Here is a 20430-nt window from a genome sequence, read left to right as displayed (position 1 = left end):
GGCGCCCCACCCACGCACCCAACCGTCGAACCAACGCCCCCCACCGCCACCCTTCGAACCTGGACCACGGTGACCACCGAAGACACAGCCCGCACGATGAACACCATCCACTCCGGATCACCGACCGACCCATGCCCACACCACGTCTTCAACAAGGCCGACTCCACCATTGCACCCCAACTCCGGAACATCATCAACGCCTCCTTCAACACCGCCACCTTCCCGGAGAGCTGGAAACACGCAGAGATCAGCGCCCTCCTGAAGAAACCTACAGCGGACCCCACCGATCTCAAAAACTTCCGCCCCATCTCGCTCCTCCCTTTTCCTGCTAAAGTCATCGAGAAGATCGTCAACAGACAGCTGACCGCCTTCCTCGAGACGAACGGATCCCTCGACCCCTCGCAGTCCGGCTTCAGAGCCAACCACAGCACCGAGACCGCCCTCATCGCAGCCACCGACGACATCCGGACCCTGCTCGACAAGGGGGAAACAGTGGCCCTCATCCTCCTGGACCTCTCCGCTGCGTTCGACACGGTCCGCCACCGCACCCTAGTCCAGCGCCTCAGCAACATCGGTATCCAAGAGAAGGCACTGGAGTGGATCATCTCGTTCCTCGCCGGAAGAACACAAAGAGTCCGCCTCCCCCCGTTTCGCTCCGAGGCCACCGAAGTCATCTGCGGCGTCCCGCAAGGATCTTCACTCAGCCCCACCCTCTTCAACATCTACATGAAACCTCTTGCAGCCATCGCACGCCAGCACAACCTCAACATCATCTCTTACGCCGACGACACCCAGCTGATCCTCTCCCTCACCAGAGACCCCGACACCGCCAGAACCTGCCTACACGAAGGGATGAAAGACGTCGCCGAGTGGATGAAGGACAGCCGCCTGAAACTGAACTCGGACAAGACGGAGGTCCTCATCCTGGGATCTTCGCCCTCCGCCTGGGACGACTCCTGGTGGCCCCCAGCCCTGGGCACCGCACCCAAGCCAACCGACCACGCACGCAACCTGGGCTTCATCCTGGACCCCTCCCTCTCGATGACCAGACAAGTCAACGCCGTCTCCTCATCGTGCTTCAACACCCTGCGTATGCTTCGCAAGATCTTCCGCTGGATCCCGACCGAGACCAGGAAGACTGTCACCCAGGCACTCATCACCAGCCGACTTGACTACGGAAATGCCCTCTATGCCGGAACCACAGCCAAGCTACAGAAAAGCGCATCCAGAACGCCTCCGCCCGACTCATCCTGGATGTCCCCCGACGCAGCCACATCTCCAGCCACCCGAGGAACCTGCACTGGCTCCCCGTCGACAAGAGGATCACGTTCTGGCTCCTCACCCACGCACACAAGTCTCTCCACGACCTGGGCCCCAAGTACCTCAACGACCGCCTGACCTTCTACACGCCCACCCGCCAGCTACGGTCCACCAGCCTCGCCCTCGCAGCCGTACCACGCATCCGAAGAGCCACCGCCGGAGGAAGATCCTTCTCTTACCTGGCTGCCAAGACTTGGAACTCCCTCCCCATCCACCTTCGGCTGACCCAGGACCATCTCTCCTTCAGGAAACAACTCAAGACCTGGCTGTTCGAGCAGTAGCATACCCCTCCCCCCAAGCGCCTTGAGACCCTCCCGGGTGAGTAGTGCGCTATACAAATGGCATGATTGATTCTGTATTCTGAAACATAAAACATCAGTGTTATAGACACACAGAATGCACTATTTGCAGTTTCAGAATGTATCTAAGTACTGTTAATAGTGGGAAATATAATTATCATCCAAGTATTTCAAAAATAATCATACAATTAAAAAAAAACACAATTATTTAGTTAGCAAAACTCAAACCTTCACAAACGTTATCGTTAAAATAACTCTCAGCGAGTGCTATTTCAGCTTGTAAACTATTTTACTACTTGTGAGTACCTGAAGGTGTTCAACACTCTAAATCTTCAAAAAAATGTTTTCTCATGGACCTATGGGGAAACACACCTTAGGATTATTAAAAAAAACAAAAGCTGCACATGTTAGTATGTCAAGTGTAAAGAGCAGAAACTAGAGCTCACTACAAGACATAATATTGTCTATAACATTACTCAATTGAACTTAGCAAAAGGAGAATAAATCCTAAACTAATATATATAACTCACTAAACTACTTATAAACAGTAATTCATCTCTTCATCAAAAACATGTACAGACCTACAGTGGTCGTTACCCATGTGAGGCCGAAAGATTAAATACATTCACAACATTTACAAAAACGATGTCTGTGAAACTAGCTCTAATACAGTAGAGTTCTAGAACTGTGATTCCTTTTTAAAAAAAATATATTTTCATTAAGGTATTTTCCCCCCTTTTTTATACAGTGCACAATTAATCATGAAAAATAAAATCAATATGCATAAAAAACATCCATATATAGAAACAATCATATGAACACATGTTGGAATCTGAATCTTAACTGGATGTATGTACGCACAAAAAATATGAACTCGGATAAAAAAAATCGTACATAGATCATCACGGGAGAAGTTACAGTATAAACAAGATTTACAAAAATCATAAATCAAACAAGGGTCCAGAAAGTATTAACTAAACAGCGGAGGCTTGCCTTTTCTTTCAGCTATTTATAGGCTCCCATATTTGTAGTCCTAGTGTTCTTCCTCTTTTACCCTTCCTTGCGTATATCTCCTTCTCGAAGTTGTAAACAGAAAGCAGTCTGGCCAACCATTGATGAAAGGTGGGTGGCAATCTATCAAGCCATGCCGAAGCAATACATATTCGTAAAACTGCCATAGCTAAAAATATAAAGTGGTCGGATTGAGCCTGTGTGCCGTCACCATTTACCCCAAGCAAGATTCATGATGGCGTTAAGGTCATTTCTACTCTCTTTAAGAATAATTCTATGGCTCCATGAAGTGGTTGCAAATGGGGTCACGTGGCAAATATATGTACTATATCAGCGTCTAAGCTGTCATAGCGCGGGCAGTTAATTCCATCTGTTCCTCCCCATTGCGCAATCCTGGCAGGGGAGTAATATAACGAGTAAATTGTTTTATAGTGCTGAGCCTGCAGGGCCGCTGAACAGAGAGTTTTCCGACCTAACTCTAGTGACAAGCGGAAAGATTCCTGCCCTATCACTAGCTTATGTATCCATTTGGTTTCATACTTCTCGAGATCGTCTTCTTTACTTTCAATTAACTCGGCATAAAATCTTTTAATCGTGCAACCAACTCCCCTTGCATTACTTCCATAATTGCATTCTTCCCAAACCCAACCGATCCACTTTTTTTAGTGACTAAAAAACTCCTAACCTGTAAGTACTTAAAAAAATTCCTTGAATCAAGACCATATGAACTGTGATTCCAGAAATACCGGAAATTATTTTTTACATTTCTGCTAAAACCTCTCCTTGACTGTAAGCCATGTGTTATTACATTTTCTGTCTTCCCCAACACCTACCACAACCACCCCAACACAACACCCCGTCCCCCCTCTCATCCATTGCACAATTTAGAGCCTTAAAACATGACCCACTTGCTCCACCATCACCCCTAACCCATACTCCTTCCATCCTAAACAGATGCAAATAAAATAAACAACATGCCACTCTTCACAAGTTTTCATATCTTTGTCTATTACACAACAAGACTACTCTATAACAACAAACAGCTTACCAACTCACTCTCAACCACTATCGCCACTACCTACACACACAGACCAAATTAATGCCTTCGAAGTCTCCTGGATGAGGATTACGATACAGGCAAAGAACATTATTGCTTTTCTGATACAGTTATTACCAACAATAATCATACACCAGCTACAAGTTCATACTACTTACTCTTCTAGAAAACAAAGTCACACTACCACCAAATCACAATCTCTAGACTGCCTACTAATACATGCTTGATCACGCTCTAAAACTAAGCACTACAGCAACAACCTAATCATTGGCACACAACATGACTTCCTCTTCTTTACTGAATCATGGTTAGGAGATGACGTGGCTCCAGTATTGCATTAAGTCAATCCTCCAAGCTATCAAACTGTCATACAGATTAAACATAGGCAAAAGAGGTGGTAGAGTAGCTGTTTATATACAAGGAAACAATTATTATCAATAAAGCTGACAAAATTTCCATATAAGGTTAGGAAGCCCACATCACCAGATGCAAATCCTGCACCAACTTCTAGCAATGCAACATTCCCAGCCACGTTTCTAGATATAGTTTCAAACCTTGTGATACTACACTCCAACCTATGCATCCTTGGTGACCTAAACATATGGTTTGACAAACCCAATATGCCCCATCCAAGAACTATCATCACTGGCCTTAACACACTGAACCTAAATCAGATCAACCACAAACCACACCTCGCTGGACACATCCTAGATGTCATTTTTGCAAATCTAGAACTAGTTACCTTTCAAAGGATTACTCCAGTCTCATGTTCAGATTCCCATCTGGTAGCTTTCTGACATAAAACACCACAAATCACCACACCTAAGGCTACCTTACACATATCAGCCATGGAAGAAACTCAATTTTGAATACTTGGAAACCAACTGGCATCCAGCACAGATATTGACACAATTAATTTAGTTTAAAAGCTCTGAGAGGCTCCAGGAAGCTTTTGATATCCTACTACCACTAAGACCAACAAAACAGGACAACATAACACAAGCTACTTGGATGAATGCAGAACTGAAAAAGATAAAACAACAAGTTGCAAAGCTGCAACGCACCTGGCTCAAAACAAATAACAATCAAGACAAACTCCACCTACACAAACGTAACAGAATATACAAGTCAACAAAGTTAAAAAGGATTCAAAATGCTAAATGTGCAAATAAAGAATTGTAGAAAATTCTCACCGAATTTCGTAAACCTGAATGCACCGAAGGCACTCATTCTGTTTATCAAGAATTTACTGACACACTGGCAAATCATTATACAACCAAAGCAGACATGCTGGGCTCATATCTCAAACAAAGGAAAACCACCAGCACCAACCTATTTCCAAAATCCCCTCCAAGGGTAGGATAACAAAACCTCTACATTCCCCCAAACAACTATCAGAAACTGATTTTATGGATCTTGTCAAAGCAAGCAGACCAGCTTGCTGCCCTTCTAACCTTTGTCCACCACAAATTGTCAAGAACATTCTTTTAACTACCTTTGCTGCCACACCACTCAGAACAATCATCAGTAATTATTGAACTACAGAAGCCTCTCCAGAAGAATTTTTTAAAAAGTCATACATATGCCCATTATTAAAGAAATAAACCTGGACACACATGACTCAAACAACTACAGACCGATTACAAATGGGCAAACTGATAGAAAGAGCGCATTCACCCCGATGTCCCAATTGCTTGAATATATCTACATACTTTCAGACTCACAAACAGGATTCTGTCCTGGAAGAGGCACAGAATCTTCCCTCACTGCCATCTGGGATAACCTTAAAAACAGTAGACCAGAACTGGGTCACTGCGCTAACTCCCTTGGAATTTTCACCTGCCTTCGATACAGTTGATCATAACACTCTAAACCAAAGACTCAATGAAGATGGCATAAAGGGGACTGCTCTCGACTGGATCACATCCTTCCTTCAAAACAGAACAAATGTCTTCCCTAATGGATTGGATAGGATTATAGGATCTGAGTTTTGCAAAGTGCAAACGAATACCCTGAGACGTTTCAGCACTAAGGAACGAGGAACAATGAAGATCACAGTTAAGATTTAGTAAAAAGCCAGGTTTTAAAAGTTTGTGCAAACTCAAAAAGGAGCAAGCTGATTTTTTTCCTGGGGAAGCAAGTTCCAGTTCCAAGTGGTTCAAACCACAAAACTCTGACATCCCCAAGAAGAGAGTTTGTAGCTTGGCACCACCAGATTCCTTGCTGCACTAGACCTAAGAGTTCTATTGGGTACATACCTTCTAAGGGGCAGATTTATGAAGGCCTTGCGCCGCCGGTGCGTCACTTTTTCCCATGTTAAAAAGGACGCACCGGCGGCGCAAGGCCTTCATAAATCTGTCCCTAAGTTTTTCTCTTAAAAAGGCTGAACCTAGTTCCTGCACCACTTTGTAGGTAATACAAAGAGCTTTAAAAAGAATCATTTGATGCACAGGCCAGTGTAGACTCACCATGGCCTGAGAGACAGACTGGAATTGCAGGATTTTTTTAAGCATCATAGCTATTGAATTCTGTAGAATCTGAAGGTTTTTCAACAAAGCTTTAGGCAAATTAACATACAGTCCATTGCAATAGTCCAACTTGGAGATTACAAGGGCAAGAACAACTGTTTTCATCAAATTCATAGGTAGAAACTGAGCTATTTTCCTGATCTTACAGAGCATAAAGAAGGAAGAAGAGAATACCTTATTTACTTGCTCTTTATAGGTAATGATGTGAATATCAGCATTCCAGATTTTTCACCTTTTCTCTGGCACCGGAAGTGACCCCAATTTGTCTGGACACCAGGAGGGATTCCAAAAGGAAAGTGTTATTCCTAATCAAGATGTCCTTCATTTTTGAGGAATTCAGCCTAAGGCAATTATCATCCATCTATACACTTACCTCCCACATGCAGATAAGGAACATCTCGTTTGGGTCGGGGCCTTTCCTGGAAAGGGAAATGACAATTTGGGTGTCGCCAGCATATGATAAAAGTGACAATCCAAAGGATTTCACAAGTATTGCTAGTGGTGTTACATAAATGTTGAAAAAAGTTGGGCTTACCAATGAGCCCTGGGATACACCACAAGGTAAAGAGAATGATTTGGATGTAAAATCACCCAGTGATACCATTTGATCTCTTTAAGTCAGAAATGATCTAAAAAGGTCCAGGGCTACACCATCCATGTTCACAAATAGAGGGACAAAGGGCTTTTATACATAAGGTCCAGCAGAGTTGCCCAAATGCAATACGAAAATTTAAGTTGTGCTGTTCCTGAATGATCTAGAATTTAGCAATATACAAGGGACAGTAGGTTACAGAGTCGAAAGAGATGGGAATCCATTTCTTTGGAATGTAATGCCCTCACACACCCAGTTGGGTGTCATGCTTCATCATCAGGCTGCTCCTCGCCTGGCCGGCGCTGCAATGCCTGACGGGCTCCCGATAAGGGGCACTTTAGTGGAGAGCTTTTTCCAAATAACCGTTTGGTGCCGTGGGTATGAGAGATTTAGTGAGTGTAGATGAATAAGTGTTGTGTGATGTTTATGTGAGTTATATCAGGGTTACGAGTATCATCAAAAATAACTTTAATTGTGGGGTCTCCTACCCTGATTAAAATAAAGAGGAAAGGCGCAATGCTAAGTTAATGTCTTAGGTGTGGCGCTCTTCCGTTTGGTTGGTCAACATGTTTCTTCACAGTTCTACAAGTCTAGATGCGATTCGTCAGGACCTAAAGTTTAAAAACTATCTACACTAAGGAGTACCGGAAAACTAAAATAGATTAATGTTTGGATTTAAGCCACCATGACTTACTCTGTCTAATGACTGGGAGTTCTGGTTCTACCTATTAAGGAGAGAAAATCACATATTAATGTATGTTATCAATGCAATATTACAAGTATCAAGCACTGCTGTCCTATTCCCTGTGTGTCTAGATCACAGCTCACAGTGGTGAGGTGTAACAGGCATATAAACACCAGGGGTCAAAAGTTGAAGTGGTCACATTATTGCTCATGTGTGTAGTGACCACATCCATGTATTAAAAACCCCAAACTGCAGAAAGAGCACAAGACTCACCCTAGTTGGGATATTCTACTACTTCATCAATCCCTGGCAGGTCACAATATGAGGAACTTCCCCATATACTACAGGGGTATGCAGATAAAAAGGAACAGTTAAAAACTGCCAACTTGCGAAGTTAATAGTGTTTTTAATTAAAACTGCAGGGTTGGATATGTTCAACTCCTTAAAACATATAGTGACATGATCCTACATCACGCTATCTGCACATCATTCAGGGGTAGTTCATTAACATTGCCCACATCATTAAAAACTAGTCCCAGTTATGGTGGAACAATAAAGGCTTCATATTTGTTACTGAAGTTGGGATAAAGAAACAAAAAAAGACATAGTAAAGGAGGTTGGGAAAGTGCATTTGCATAGTTAAACATTTTAAACTGGCTTTGAAACCCTTTAACCACTTGGAAGCTCATCATATTCTGCTGCTGCGCTGGGATTTACAAAAACCCATTATTCATGACGAGCTGGGCTCGTCATGAGCGTGCTGGGAGGCTACTGCATGACGAGCCCAGCTCGTCATGAGCGTCGAAGGGGTTAACAGGTATTGCAAGTGCCGAACATTAGCGAACCCTAAAGGTTAACATAGTACTCACAATTGCATAGTTCGCAATGTGTCCAGGGACCTACCCACTGCTGCCAGGACTGGGAGGTGTGGTGAAGGGAAATGGCCTTGTTAACTCCTGATTGTTACTAGATGTTGCTGGACTGCTCGTGTGAGTGAGGACAGTCATTGTGCTGTTCTCGATACTGCGGGCGCCATCTTGGAGTGGGTACCCTGACCTGTGCAGCTAGTCAGTTTCTACATTTGAAGGCTATGGAAACAACCCCGATCAGGAACTAGGTTTTAGAGGTTGTGGGATTAATAAAGCATTCCAGCAGATGATTGAGTAACCTAATAAGTTATGTGTCGAGTTTAAGAGTAATCTTGGTTTGCAAACATCGTCAGATTTGCGCGTCCTCCTTTCATGGTAAAAAGAAGCAAAGGAGGATGGGGCCACTTTGTAATCTTTGGGAAGCTTGGGACCATTTTGGAATGGAGTAGAAGTCACCAAATGCCTTCATTATCATCTTTTGCAAAGTATCCCCAATGTGTAATATCACATAAATGTGAATTTTAGTGTACATGGTCTAATGAAGGGCAATAAGTATCAGTGATGCTGTGATAAGATGCTATTCCAAGGGAGTTTTTTAAGTGCGTAAAGCTCTCCAAGGAATGTTCTCATTCAGTCCTTGTCTATCAGAAGACAGACGATGCACCCATCTTTGTTCTTTGTAAAACAAAGCTTCTTTGCTGATTTTAGTGAATGTTTCAAGAATCACCAAACGAAAAGAGTCAGGTGAATGTTGGGTGTTTAAAAGTGTGTGTGCACATTTTGGTATTCACTTTATGACATCGGCAATTGCTACGATGTTCCGTGATTCTCACTTTGACCGGACGTGTAATCATCCCTATGTATCTGAGATTGCTGGGACACGTAATCATATAAATGCAAATTGTCGTACTACAATTTGTGTGTTTACGCAATTCCCATGTGAAGGATGCATTAAAGATGATATTCTTAGTCACAGATGTGATGGCGCAGACTGTGCAAGTGCTGTACGGGGAGTGACCCTGAATAGGCGGAAGGTCCCACAACTGTCTTAGTGTGTTAACCGTTCGTGTCTGAGGCCTGGTATGGATGAGTATGTCTTTCAGATACTTTGATCTTCTGAAGGCAAATTGTGGTTGTTCTAGGGTCATGCTTTCAGTATTTAATATGCCCCAATGTTTCCTGATGACATTGTTTATTCTATTGGAGGCTGGAGTATATGTTGTTACACATGTCAACATCTATGTTTCTGCTTTTTGTCTGGGTTCTAATAGAGCTTCCCTGTTATTATTTCTTGTGCATTTTTTAGAAAGGGCAATACAGCATGTGGGATATTCACGTTGCGCAAGACTTTTTGCCAATGTTTCTGCTTCTGTTTTATAATCCTCCAGTTGGCTACAATTTCTGCAGAGTCTCAGAAACTGTCCCACAGGGAAATTCTCTTTAAGGGCACGCAGATGGCAACTACTAAACAGTAGAAGACTGTTGTGATCTGTTTGCTTCCTATATAGAGTTGTGCTCAAGGTACCGTTGGGGAAGTTCACTAGTAAATGTAGCACGTCTGTGATGTCCTGTAGATATATGGGTGTCTGTTTTACCAATGGCTGTAAGAAGTGATCGCAAAACTTGGACAGAGGTTCAAGTATTGAGTCTATCCCGGATACTATTGGACAACCTGGGACTGGATGAACGCCCTTATGGATTTTTGGCAGTGTATAAAAATATGGAGTTTTAGGATCCTTTGCAACCAAAAATTCTGCCTCCTTTTTGCTTAGCCACCCGTGGCTTTCTGCCAAGAAGACCATCGATATTATCGTTTGGTGTAATCGTGTCTCTGGACTACTAGCGATAGCCATATAGTACTGTTGATGTAATAGTCACTGGTGGCCATTATCACAGTGGCTCCCCTTTATCTGCCTGTTTGATGGTTATGGAGGTGTCATTGGCCAGCCGTCAACTCGTCATTAGAGGTATTTTTGAAGTGTTTCTTGGTTACCCCGCTTCCAAGTTCTTTAAGCACTGCCTGTTCAAAGGTTAATATAGTTATGAATGGGGGGAGCACTCCTCTTCGTGTTTAAAATATAATCCAAATTTAGAAGGGGTGCTGCAACAGGCAAGAGCTGTCAACTCCTGAAGCTAATAAATCCCAATTATAACAGGCAGCGTGGCCTGACTCAGTTGCGCACACTTCAACAAGTGTATACCACACTTGAATTTCAACCAATATACTTCAATGTTATAATTGTGTTTATTTGTGTTGTGTCACACAATCTTTATATATTTTGTTATCCTCATAAATTTACAATGCTATGTTGTTGCATGTCTTAGATCACAACAATGAACTGTTCATGTGAATATCACTGCTTTACAATTCTCAATTTCCAAAAAACAACAATATATAGATGTACAATTTTCAGGACTGCCTCGTTCCTGGTCGACGGCAACCATAGTTCCGATTTATAAAAAAGGGAACCGTGATGACCCTCAATGTTACCGCCCCATTTCGCTCATCGATGTGACTGCAAAAGTTTTGGGGTGTGTCATCTTACACCGTTTGCAAGATTGGGCGGAGGAGCAGCAGGTCTTCACAGATATCCAATATGGGTTCAGGGAGGGCAGATCCACCACTGACCAATGTTTGAATTTATATCTTCTGTCAGCAAAATACACCATTGCTGGTAAGGGGTCCATTCATATGGGGTTTATGGACCTCTCCGCGGCTTTTGACAGCGTAAACAGAAGTAAGCTTTGGTCTCTGCTGTTAGAACTAGGAGTGGATCAACCCCTTGTGGACACCTTGCAATCTTTACACTGGAATACATCTGCAAGCGTGAGGTATAACCAAGAGGGAAATAAGACCGACCCCTTCGCCTGCACCAGTGGAGTAAGGCAGGGTTGCATCCTTGCACCCTTCCTTTTCTCTATATATATCAACTCCCTGGAAAAAGATCTCTTGAAATTAAAGGTGGACTCTCCCCAAATTGGTCATCGTGCGGTGCCGGTATTACTCTATGCCGATGACGCGGTGCTGCTAGCCAGAACCCCTTTAGGATTACAAAAGCTGATTGATGGTTTTGTCGAGTTCATGGGTAAGTTGGATTTAACGACAAACTTGGAAAAATCCTATACTATGTCATTGGGGCAAACGAAAAAAGGGAAATCCAGCTACCACATTAGGTCACATAAAATTGAACAGGTCAAGACTTTTTCATACCTGGGGGTATTGTTTGACAATCATCTCAACTTCAAACCTCTGGCGGAGAAACACGCAATGAAATTGGCGGCGTCAGTAGGAGTCATCATGGGGTACGGACAAAGATTGGGAAGGTGGTCCCCCGAACAAATACTAAACCTCTATAGGTCAATTTGCTGTGCGAAGGTAACCTATGGCGCCGAAGTATGGGGCTTTATAAACAACAAAACACAGCAAATACAAACAGAAGAAAACACATTTCTGAGACGAATTCTGAAAGTGCCCCAGAGTGTTCCTGCGTACATTATCCATGAGGAAGTGGGAGAACCTTTCATAGAAGATCGGATTAAAATAAAACCTCTCTTGGCATGGGTTAAAATATGGACCAACCCCGAGGCGGCCCTAACAAGACAAATTATTTCAGATTGCCTCAAACGTGACAAAGGACACACCATACCTTGGCTGAAGTACATTAAGAACTCACTAGGAGAGATTAACTGCACAAACTTCTTTACCTCCCCAGAATCCCTAACTGCTGAGAGCAAAACTGTGGTAAAAAAACTTTTTCCCGAACGGTTACGGATAATTAGGGCTAAGAATGAGAGTCATAAATCTACTGTCTCATCGTATTGTAAGCTTACAGCGAAGCAAGGAATGGAACCATATCTGAGGGTCATGTATAATACTCAGGATCGCTATCTTATGACCCGTTTCAGACTTAATATGCTTCACCACCTATTCGCGGTTCCGGCTGGGTTCACTCACACAGTGGAAGAGAAGGGTACCTGCGGCTGCGACAACAGGTCTCCGCAGGATACCCTTCACTTTGTTTTATTGTGCCCATTTTTCACAGTACCAAGACGCCAGTTCCTGGTGGGGATTTTGAAAGAATCAAAGTTCAGACAAGCGAAACTGGCCCTGAAGTTCCTTCAGGAAGCTGAAGATGCTTACACCCTTCTTTGTACTATAAATTTTATCCGGATAGCATTACGGCTACGGTACACTAGAGAACTAGGATAGTAACATCTTTTTGACTCTCTGAAAAATGAACTCCCTCCTCCACTAGCCTAATGAATTATGGTTTTTAGCTAAATTCCTCTTTTATCATTCTTTTAACGGAAATTTTATTCCTTTTATATCTTGTGTGTATATTGTAGATGTGCTTTTATGGTGTCTTTTTAAGAACCGAATAAAGATTATAAAGTCAGAATGATGTACAATTTTACATTCCTAATTTTCATTAAGTTTTGGTGCCCAATGCATTTCGGAACTGATAGTTCCTTCTTCAGGGGCTCATCTGTAAACAAAACATATAATACATACTATCAGTGCTCATGAAAGGTTCAAATAGTCGTTTTACAGAACAGTATGTATGTGACTTTGTTTTCCATGATTCAAAGTATATACCCATGTGCAGTTGTTATCATGTGAAAACCATGTATGTGTTTGTTTATCTGTGGGTAGTCCTGCCTTACTCTGTATTAAGCAGTCTGCATCATCCAGTGTACTCATGAGATGTACTCTAAGTAACAAAGAAATACCATAAGTACTAAGCTACTTCCTTGCTTATCAAAGAATCTTTGGTGCTATATTAGATTTACTGAGATTTCTTACCTCAGTGTACTTGATAATTAGTCATCGACAGCTGTAACAAACATAAATATGTCACTTCAGTTACTCTACTCAAACCAGGAATGTTGTAAATAATGCCAACGCGGTCCGCTCTCATGCTTACCTCCTGCTTAAACCCCCAAACTGTAATCTAAAAAAAGAAGAACAACCCGATCGAAAAAAATGGTTAACCCTTGTGCTCTACTACTCGGTGTTAATTATAATAGTGACGTTTTTTCAATGTAAATAATCTGGGATCATACCTGTAGTGTCAATGTTCCAAGGCACTACTGCAAAAACATCCGCAATGGTTCCGTGATTACCACGGCGATCTCGCGAGACTGATATTGTTTGGGACCGAAATAATCGAAAACGGACTCTCGGGTCCAGAATCTAAATCTGCAGCCGCCATTTATGAACGAGCAAATTCTCAATCAAATGCAAAAAATATGCAAAAAATATTGATAACACTCCAATATTTTAGATAGAAACGCAAATGTTGTGTAAAATAACCGCACTACGGTGATAACCTGGTAAAGTAACGCTAAATAAATTGCCGCATAGCTTATGGTGCTCAAATAATTGCACTGATAGTCCAACAAGCTGATGATGGTGTTTGGACTATATAGAGACCCGTAGTGAACCGATTTACCGTGCGACGGTGACAGCTGTAATATTAACCATGTTCAAAGGTTAAGACTTCGTTCGGTACCATCCCATTTTTGGGAGTGAATGTCGAGGCATTATGTAGGCCTGAATCAGTCTGTTGTGGTGCTGGTGGTTCATTAAAGAAGGCTTTAAGGCGTACCTTCCGAAATAATTTTTATAGTTCACACTGTTCCTGAAACCTGTCTGTCCTGGGAGTTCGAACGTACCCAAGACCTTTTTCTAGGACCCTTGTCTCAATATCCGTCAGAGTCCTTTGAGAGAAATTAACATTCAGGATCTCCTTTTGGTGTGGCTTCTGGTTTCCACCACATTCTGGTTGGATTCCTGCCATTGGATTCTCTTCTGTTGTTGCTGATTACCTCGTCTTCTTCCGCACCCTCTGCCCCAACCTCTTTCTAAAAAAGGCTGGTTGTTGACAGTAGGGTAAAACTGTGGGGTCCTTGAGGGTACATGGGGTATGGCCAGAATCCAGGGCCCTGAAATTCGGGTACTTGAAATCCTGCAAAGCCTTGTCAGCCTCCCCTTCTACGCTGGTTAACGCCCCACTCTTCTGTACTTGAGTCACTGTTAGTAGATGAGCCTCTTCTAGTTGAGCTGGAGCACGCATCAGAGGTGTTGTTAGAATCTGGAGAGACATAATCAGTTTTTAGATGAGGATAAACCTTCTTATCGAACTTACGAATATCTTTTTGTAGCTTAGTTACTTTCTGCTTGATTAGATATTCTGTGTGTTCTGTTATTTCATTGTTTAGCTCAGTTGGTTTGAGCTTGAAGGTAGCGGTAGTAGACGTGGTGCTCTTAATGGCCGCTTCTGCTGCCTGAATTCTCGCCAATAGTGCATCTGCTATTCTTTTTGCTGTCTCTCACAGCCACGGCACCAAATGGCTATTTAGAAAAAGATCTCCGCCAAAGTGCCCCTCATCGGGAGCCCGTCAGGCATTGCAGCGCCAGCCAAATGAGGAGCAGCCCGATGATGAAGCATGACACCCAACTGGGTGTGTGAGGGTATTACATTCCAAAGAAATGGATTCCCATCTCTTTTGACTCTGTAACCTACTGTCCCTTGTATATTGCTAAATTCTACATCATTCAGAAACAGCACAACTTTAATTTTTGTATTGCAATTTTCATACTACACCATCCATGCACAGGTCTTCTAACCTGTCAATCAGCAGATCATGGTTGACCGTGTTAAAGACTGCAGTCAGGTCGAGAAGGATGAGGGCTACATTACCCCCACTATCAACTGTGGCCCTGATCATCTCTGTGGGTATAATAAGAGCAGATTCAGTGGAGAGCCCCTTGCGAAACCCATATTGGGAATCATCCAACAGCTGATTATAATCCAGGAAAGCCGGTAGATGAGAATTCATTTTTTCTACATCAATTTAGCTGGGAAGGGCAGCCTGGAGATTGGTCTATAGCTTTTTGATTCAAGAGTATTCATATTAGCTGTCTTAAGCAGTGGAGGAATTGATGTGGATTTCCACCCTTTTGAAAAAACGCCAGTCCTAAATACAGCGTTAAAAACTGACGTCAGTTGAACAGCCACCAAGTCAGGAATAAGCTGCATGATTTTTGGAGGACAGGGATCATATGGTGAGTCGGATTTAGTGAAGAGGACCAGCTGTCTGGCTTGGTCTACTGAGAAAAGAATAAACTCAGGGAAAGAAGCTTTATTGTTATCCATGAGGCAGATGTCCTTCCTAATAGAAGCTATTGGTGCATTAGAAGAGAATTTGTTAAAAATAGTCTCTACTTTGTTCAGAAAAAACAATGCTAAGGAGTTACAGAAATCCTGGTTAACAACTACCATGCCATACCATACCACAGCAGGAGAAGAGTTAAGAGTCAACTTGAAAAAGATCTTTAGAGGAGCAGCAAGCGACTTCTATAGAATTAATAAATTACTCAGCTTTTCCCTTAAGTATAAGCTTTTTATATTCTGCCAGCAAAGATTTATATTTTTCTTTTTCATTATTATCATACTTTTTCCTCTATGTATGCTCTTGTTTACGACAGGCTTTCTTAGCTGCCCAAAGCGTTTCACCAAACCAAGGAGAGGTGAGTTTAATTCTTCTTGATGAAATCTGTTTGACTGGAGCCAGCACATCGACAGCTGCAGTCATCCAAGAGGACTAGTTGGATACCATTTTATCCAGATAGTCAGACTCGGTCGGCTGAGAGTTGAGCAGGACCAAATTGAATTCCTGCGCATCAATCCAGTTCTACACTCGGTAAAGAATTGGTTTTCCTGGAGCCGCCTCAGGAGCCGAACTATGACGCAGTGCAATTTCCCAGCTAACCACACTGTACTCAGATCAAGTTACTGGCAATATTGTCAGGTTAACAATGTAAATACAATTAGAAAAAATACCTTCTAGGGTATGGCCAGCACAATGGGTTGGCCCCACCACACGCATGTTGCTCTAAACCAAATCCTGACATTATGTCAAGCTGAACATCATTATCAGGGTGACTACGATTCTCTAAAGCGAAATTGAGATCGCCCAACAAAGTGAAATAAGATGTAAGCAGGGAGGATTATAAGGGCTGAGTGATAGCATCAAGAAAATGAACTTTTGGTCCTGGTGGTCTATACAAAAGGAGACCATTGAGCGACTGAGGGCCAGATGTAGGTAGGCTTTTACCGGGTGGTAACGGCCGAAAACCGGTAAAATCGGCCATTACCGAGGAAATGAGATGTAGGAGGCCGTAAATTACCGATTTTTTAAAATCCGAGTCGGAAACATACCGACTCGGTAAGAATGACCCGGTAAAATTACCGTGTCGGAATCTACCGTATACATAAATACCGAGTTCGTATTTTCCGACTCGGTAAATCAGAAACGGTAAAAATCAGCCTTGGAGATGTAGGTAAGCACAAAAATACCGAATCTGCCGAAAAACGGTATTTTTAAGTCGGTATTTACCATGCATTGAAAGCAGGTGGTAACCAAGGGAGGGCTATAAAAAATGTCCCAAAATGCACCTCAGGACCCATGATGGCGGCTTTTTACATCATAGCAAGACGGCAGAGACTACAGGCAGCAGGACAGAGAGAATGGCTAAGGGAGGAACAAGTGTACAGGCAGAGGATAACACTGTTCCAACTGACAGAGCCTGAAATACTGCAGAGGTACAGGCTACACCCAGACACCATCAAGCAATTGATCAGGGACCTACACCCTCTCCTGGACCACCCAACACCCAGGGCCCATGCCATCCCACCTCATGTCCAGGTGCTATGTAGCTTACACCTGCTGGCCTCAGGGAGCTACCAGAGTGTGATAGCTGTAGTGGGTGGCGTGTCCCAGGGCTGCCTGTCCCGCTTCTTCAGGAGGTTTCTTGACGCCATGATGCAGAGGATGGGGCATTATATTAAATTCCCTGTTACACCGGCAGAATTAGCCAAAACCAAGACTGACTTTTATCAACTGGCACACTTCCCTCACGTGATCGGCTGCATCGATGGCACCCACGTCCCACTCTGTCCACCTGCAGCCACAGAGCACATATACAGGAATCGCAAATCGACGCACTCCATCAACGTCCAGGTCATATGTAATGCAGGTAACCTCATCACTGACATCGTAGCCAAGTTCCCCGGAAGTACCCATGATTCATACATATTCCAGAATAGTGGAATATACACACGCCTACTTGCCGGAGAATTTGGAAATGGATACCTGCTAGGTAAATCACATTGACACACCCTGACACTCACATTAGATCTACGTCTCAAGTACTTGCAATTAATGTCTATCTTTCTCCCCCTAGGCGACAGTGCATATGCCCTGCGGTCCTTCGTGCTCACTCCCTACCTCAACCCATCCACCAGGAGTGAAAGGCGATACAACGTGGCTCACAGATCCACACGAAACGTAGTTGAGCGCACATTTGGACTCCTAAAGAGCAGGTTTCGCTGCCTCCACAAGAGTGGAGGTGCACGGCAGTACACCCCAATCATCTGCTGCAAAATAATAGCGACCTGTGCAATGTTGCATAATCTCGCCACCAAGCAAGGCACTGAGGTGGAGCTCACATATCATGAGGACATAGATGACGACCCAGAGGTGGCAGAGCCCCAAGCCACAGTGGCAGCAGCAGCTACAGATGGGAGACTGAGATGGGCAGAGGTTACACAACAATATTTCTGAGTGAGTAAAGAGACACAGGCATGAATGTAACTTTGTGTAAGTAGTTTAATATTCACTACGCCACAGCATTGTTAGCTCACATTGGGCTCACTAATACTAACACTCCATGAGTGTGTTGTCACGGTTAACACCACCGTGACTACAGCCTTGGGTGGAGTGCAAAGTCATTGTTTGTGGCCACGGGCCACAGGGCGGGGCTGCTGTGGCTGTGAATCAATGTCCTCACGCTGGCCTGTCACACTTCCCCCACGCCTGCCACTCCTCCGTAAGTCATGCACAGGAGTGCTTGCACCACTCCTGCTGGTGGACCCCTCGCTTTCGGCAGCACAAGTGTCGCCTCCAGTGCCAGTCTGATGCGCGAGCACTAGCTCCATGGCAGAGGTCATCCTGGCCATACCTTCACTTAAATTGTTGCAGCACTGCACTATGGCATCCTGCATCGTGACTGACCGTCTGCACAGCACAGTGGTAGCAGTTGCAAACCTGTTCAGGGCCTTGGTTTGCTGGCGCACATCCACACGGGCCTTGCGTCTCTCCAAATGGTCCCTGTCCAATTTGTCACACAGGACAGTCATGCACTGTGTGATATCTGATATTCCTGACGCCATGGATTGCATGCTTTCTGCCATTTCCCCTATGCCCTTGCCTACTGCTTCCAGTTTATTATTAGTTGTGCGTGCGTGCCTCTGAACCCCCATCATTGCTTTTGCCTGCAGGCGCTGCACCTTCACCATGGTGGCCTCCAGTCCGCAGAAGACACCTTGGACTTGCCGCACATCCTCTACCTCCCGTGGCCGTCGCCCTCGGACACTGGCCCGCGTGACTCTGGGACTGGGCTGCTGCTCGGTGTTGCCTCTGTCCTGTGTGTCACCCTCCACCTCCTCCTCCTCCGATGATGTTTGCAGTATTCTGCGAGGGGGCACATCATGGCTCCTGACTCTTCCCAGCACTGGGGATGGTGATGTGGGGGTGGGTGATAGTTCTGCCGCTCCTGTGTCCTGACTACCAAATAGGAGAGGGGATTGTGGATATTCTGCAGGCGCCTCCTCAGGTATCGGGGCAGCCTGCTCTTGGTCCTGCCCTCCGTGAGATGTGCTAGGTCCGGCTCCTTCCCTCCTCTTCTCTCTGACCTCAGCTGTGCTGCGCTTTGACTCTCCTGTGGACAGACATGGACATTGTGTCAGTAATGTTGTTCACCTGTGTCATGAGATTAAATACACTTCTATTGCACTTTTGCCTGTCTCTCATTTGCCTATGCTACTTGTCTGTTGCTCCCCTTGCTGCAATGCACGCTGACTGCTCTGAGGTATCTACACATGACTACATTTCCCAGGATGCATTGCAGGACATTAGTTAAACCTGTTGTGGAGTCTGATTTGTCCTGTGAGGGGAATAGGTAAAAGGGTAAATGATAATGTTCCTGCATCTTACCTGGTTTCTTTGCTCCTCTTGCTGAGCTGTCTGCGTCTCCTATTCCGTGTATACATTCCTTCTCAAGGGTTGTTGCGACCATCTCCTCAATGTCGGTGAGTCTGGGGGCTCTGTTTCTTCCGCCTCCTGTAGCAGCACTTTCCTTGCGGTGGGCAGCAAGCTTTTTTTTGGTGATTATGCGGATGTCATACCACCGTTTTTTTAGGTCTTCTAGGTCACGGTGGGTGACACCAATGGCATTTACCTTGCCTTGTATGTCCAACCAGGTGCTGCGCTTGATTGATTCTGCAACATGCAGAGTTTGCTTTCCAAATATTTTCCCATAATGTCTGACAACCTCCGAAATCAGCACCTGCAGTTCCTCCTGGCTGAACTTCTGCTTCCTTTTGCGCTCAGCAGCATCTCTCTGTGCCTCCTGGCTCTCCATCTTGCTGTGTAGTTTGTCTCAGGAAAGGCTGCTCCACACTCTGTCCTCCTGCTCTCCTGACTGTTTGTTTCTGCACCTGCATGGGCGTGGCCTGTCCCAGGTACTGGGGTGTGGTGCTTGGATCTGATTGGTTAGTTCCCCTGTGGCTTGGAATTTGGGTGTGGTTGAAGTACCTGATTGGTTCACAGGCACACATGTTTGTCAGTTTCAAATTCTTCGGCGGATAGTTCCGACACGGTAAATACCGGGTCGGTTTTTCCCGACTCGGTATTTTCCGGGTCGGGAGTTGCCATTCATTCCTATGGGCCATGGCACCGGTGGATCGGTTTTGGTTTTTCCGTCTCGGATTTTACCGTGTAGGTATATTCCGAGTCGGTAAATACCGTTTCCGAGTACCGACAGGTTCCGAGTCGGTATTTTATACCGTCATTATTACCTACATCTCATTTTCCTACTCGGTAATACCGAGTCGGTATGACTCGGTATTTAAGAGGTCGGTAAATATTATTTACCTACATCTGGCCCCGAGTCTTTAAAAAACAAACCTTCAAACTCCGAATTAGGAACAAATGTGAAAATAG

The 20430-nt window shown here is 44.2% G+C and overlaps 1 protein-coding gene across 1 annotated transcript; it reads right to left on the bottom strand.

The window, feature by feature from the left end:
• Positions 1-14186: 14186 nt before the first annotated feature.
• Positions 14187-20145, bottom strand: LOC144769098 (myb-related transcription factor, partner of profilin-like). The gene is made up of 3 exons (XM_078653098.1): positions 19423-20145; positions 19035-19147; positions 14187-14456 (listed from the first exon to the last, which is right to left on the bottom strand). Exons 1-3 carry the CDS (start codon positions 19847-19849, stop codon positions 14187-14189), a joined length of 810 nt encoding a protein of 269 aa, XP_078509224.1. The 5' UTR covers positions 19850-20145.
• Between the last annotated feature and the right edge of the window lie 285 nt (positions 20146-20430).

The sequence above is a fragment of the Lissotriton helveticus genome, chromosome 7 (assembly GCF_964261635.1).
Source record: "Lissotriton helveticus chromosome 7, aLisHel1.1, whole genome shotgun sequence".
NCBI lineage: Eukaryota > Metazoa > Chordata > Amphibia > Caudata > Salamandridae > Lissotriton > Lissotriton helveticus.
Note: the sequence above shows the minus strand (reverse complement) of the source record. Positions and strands in the feature narration are given on the sequence as shown.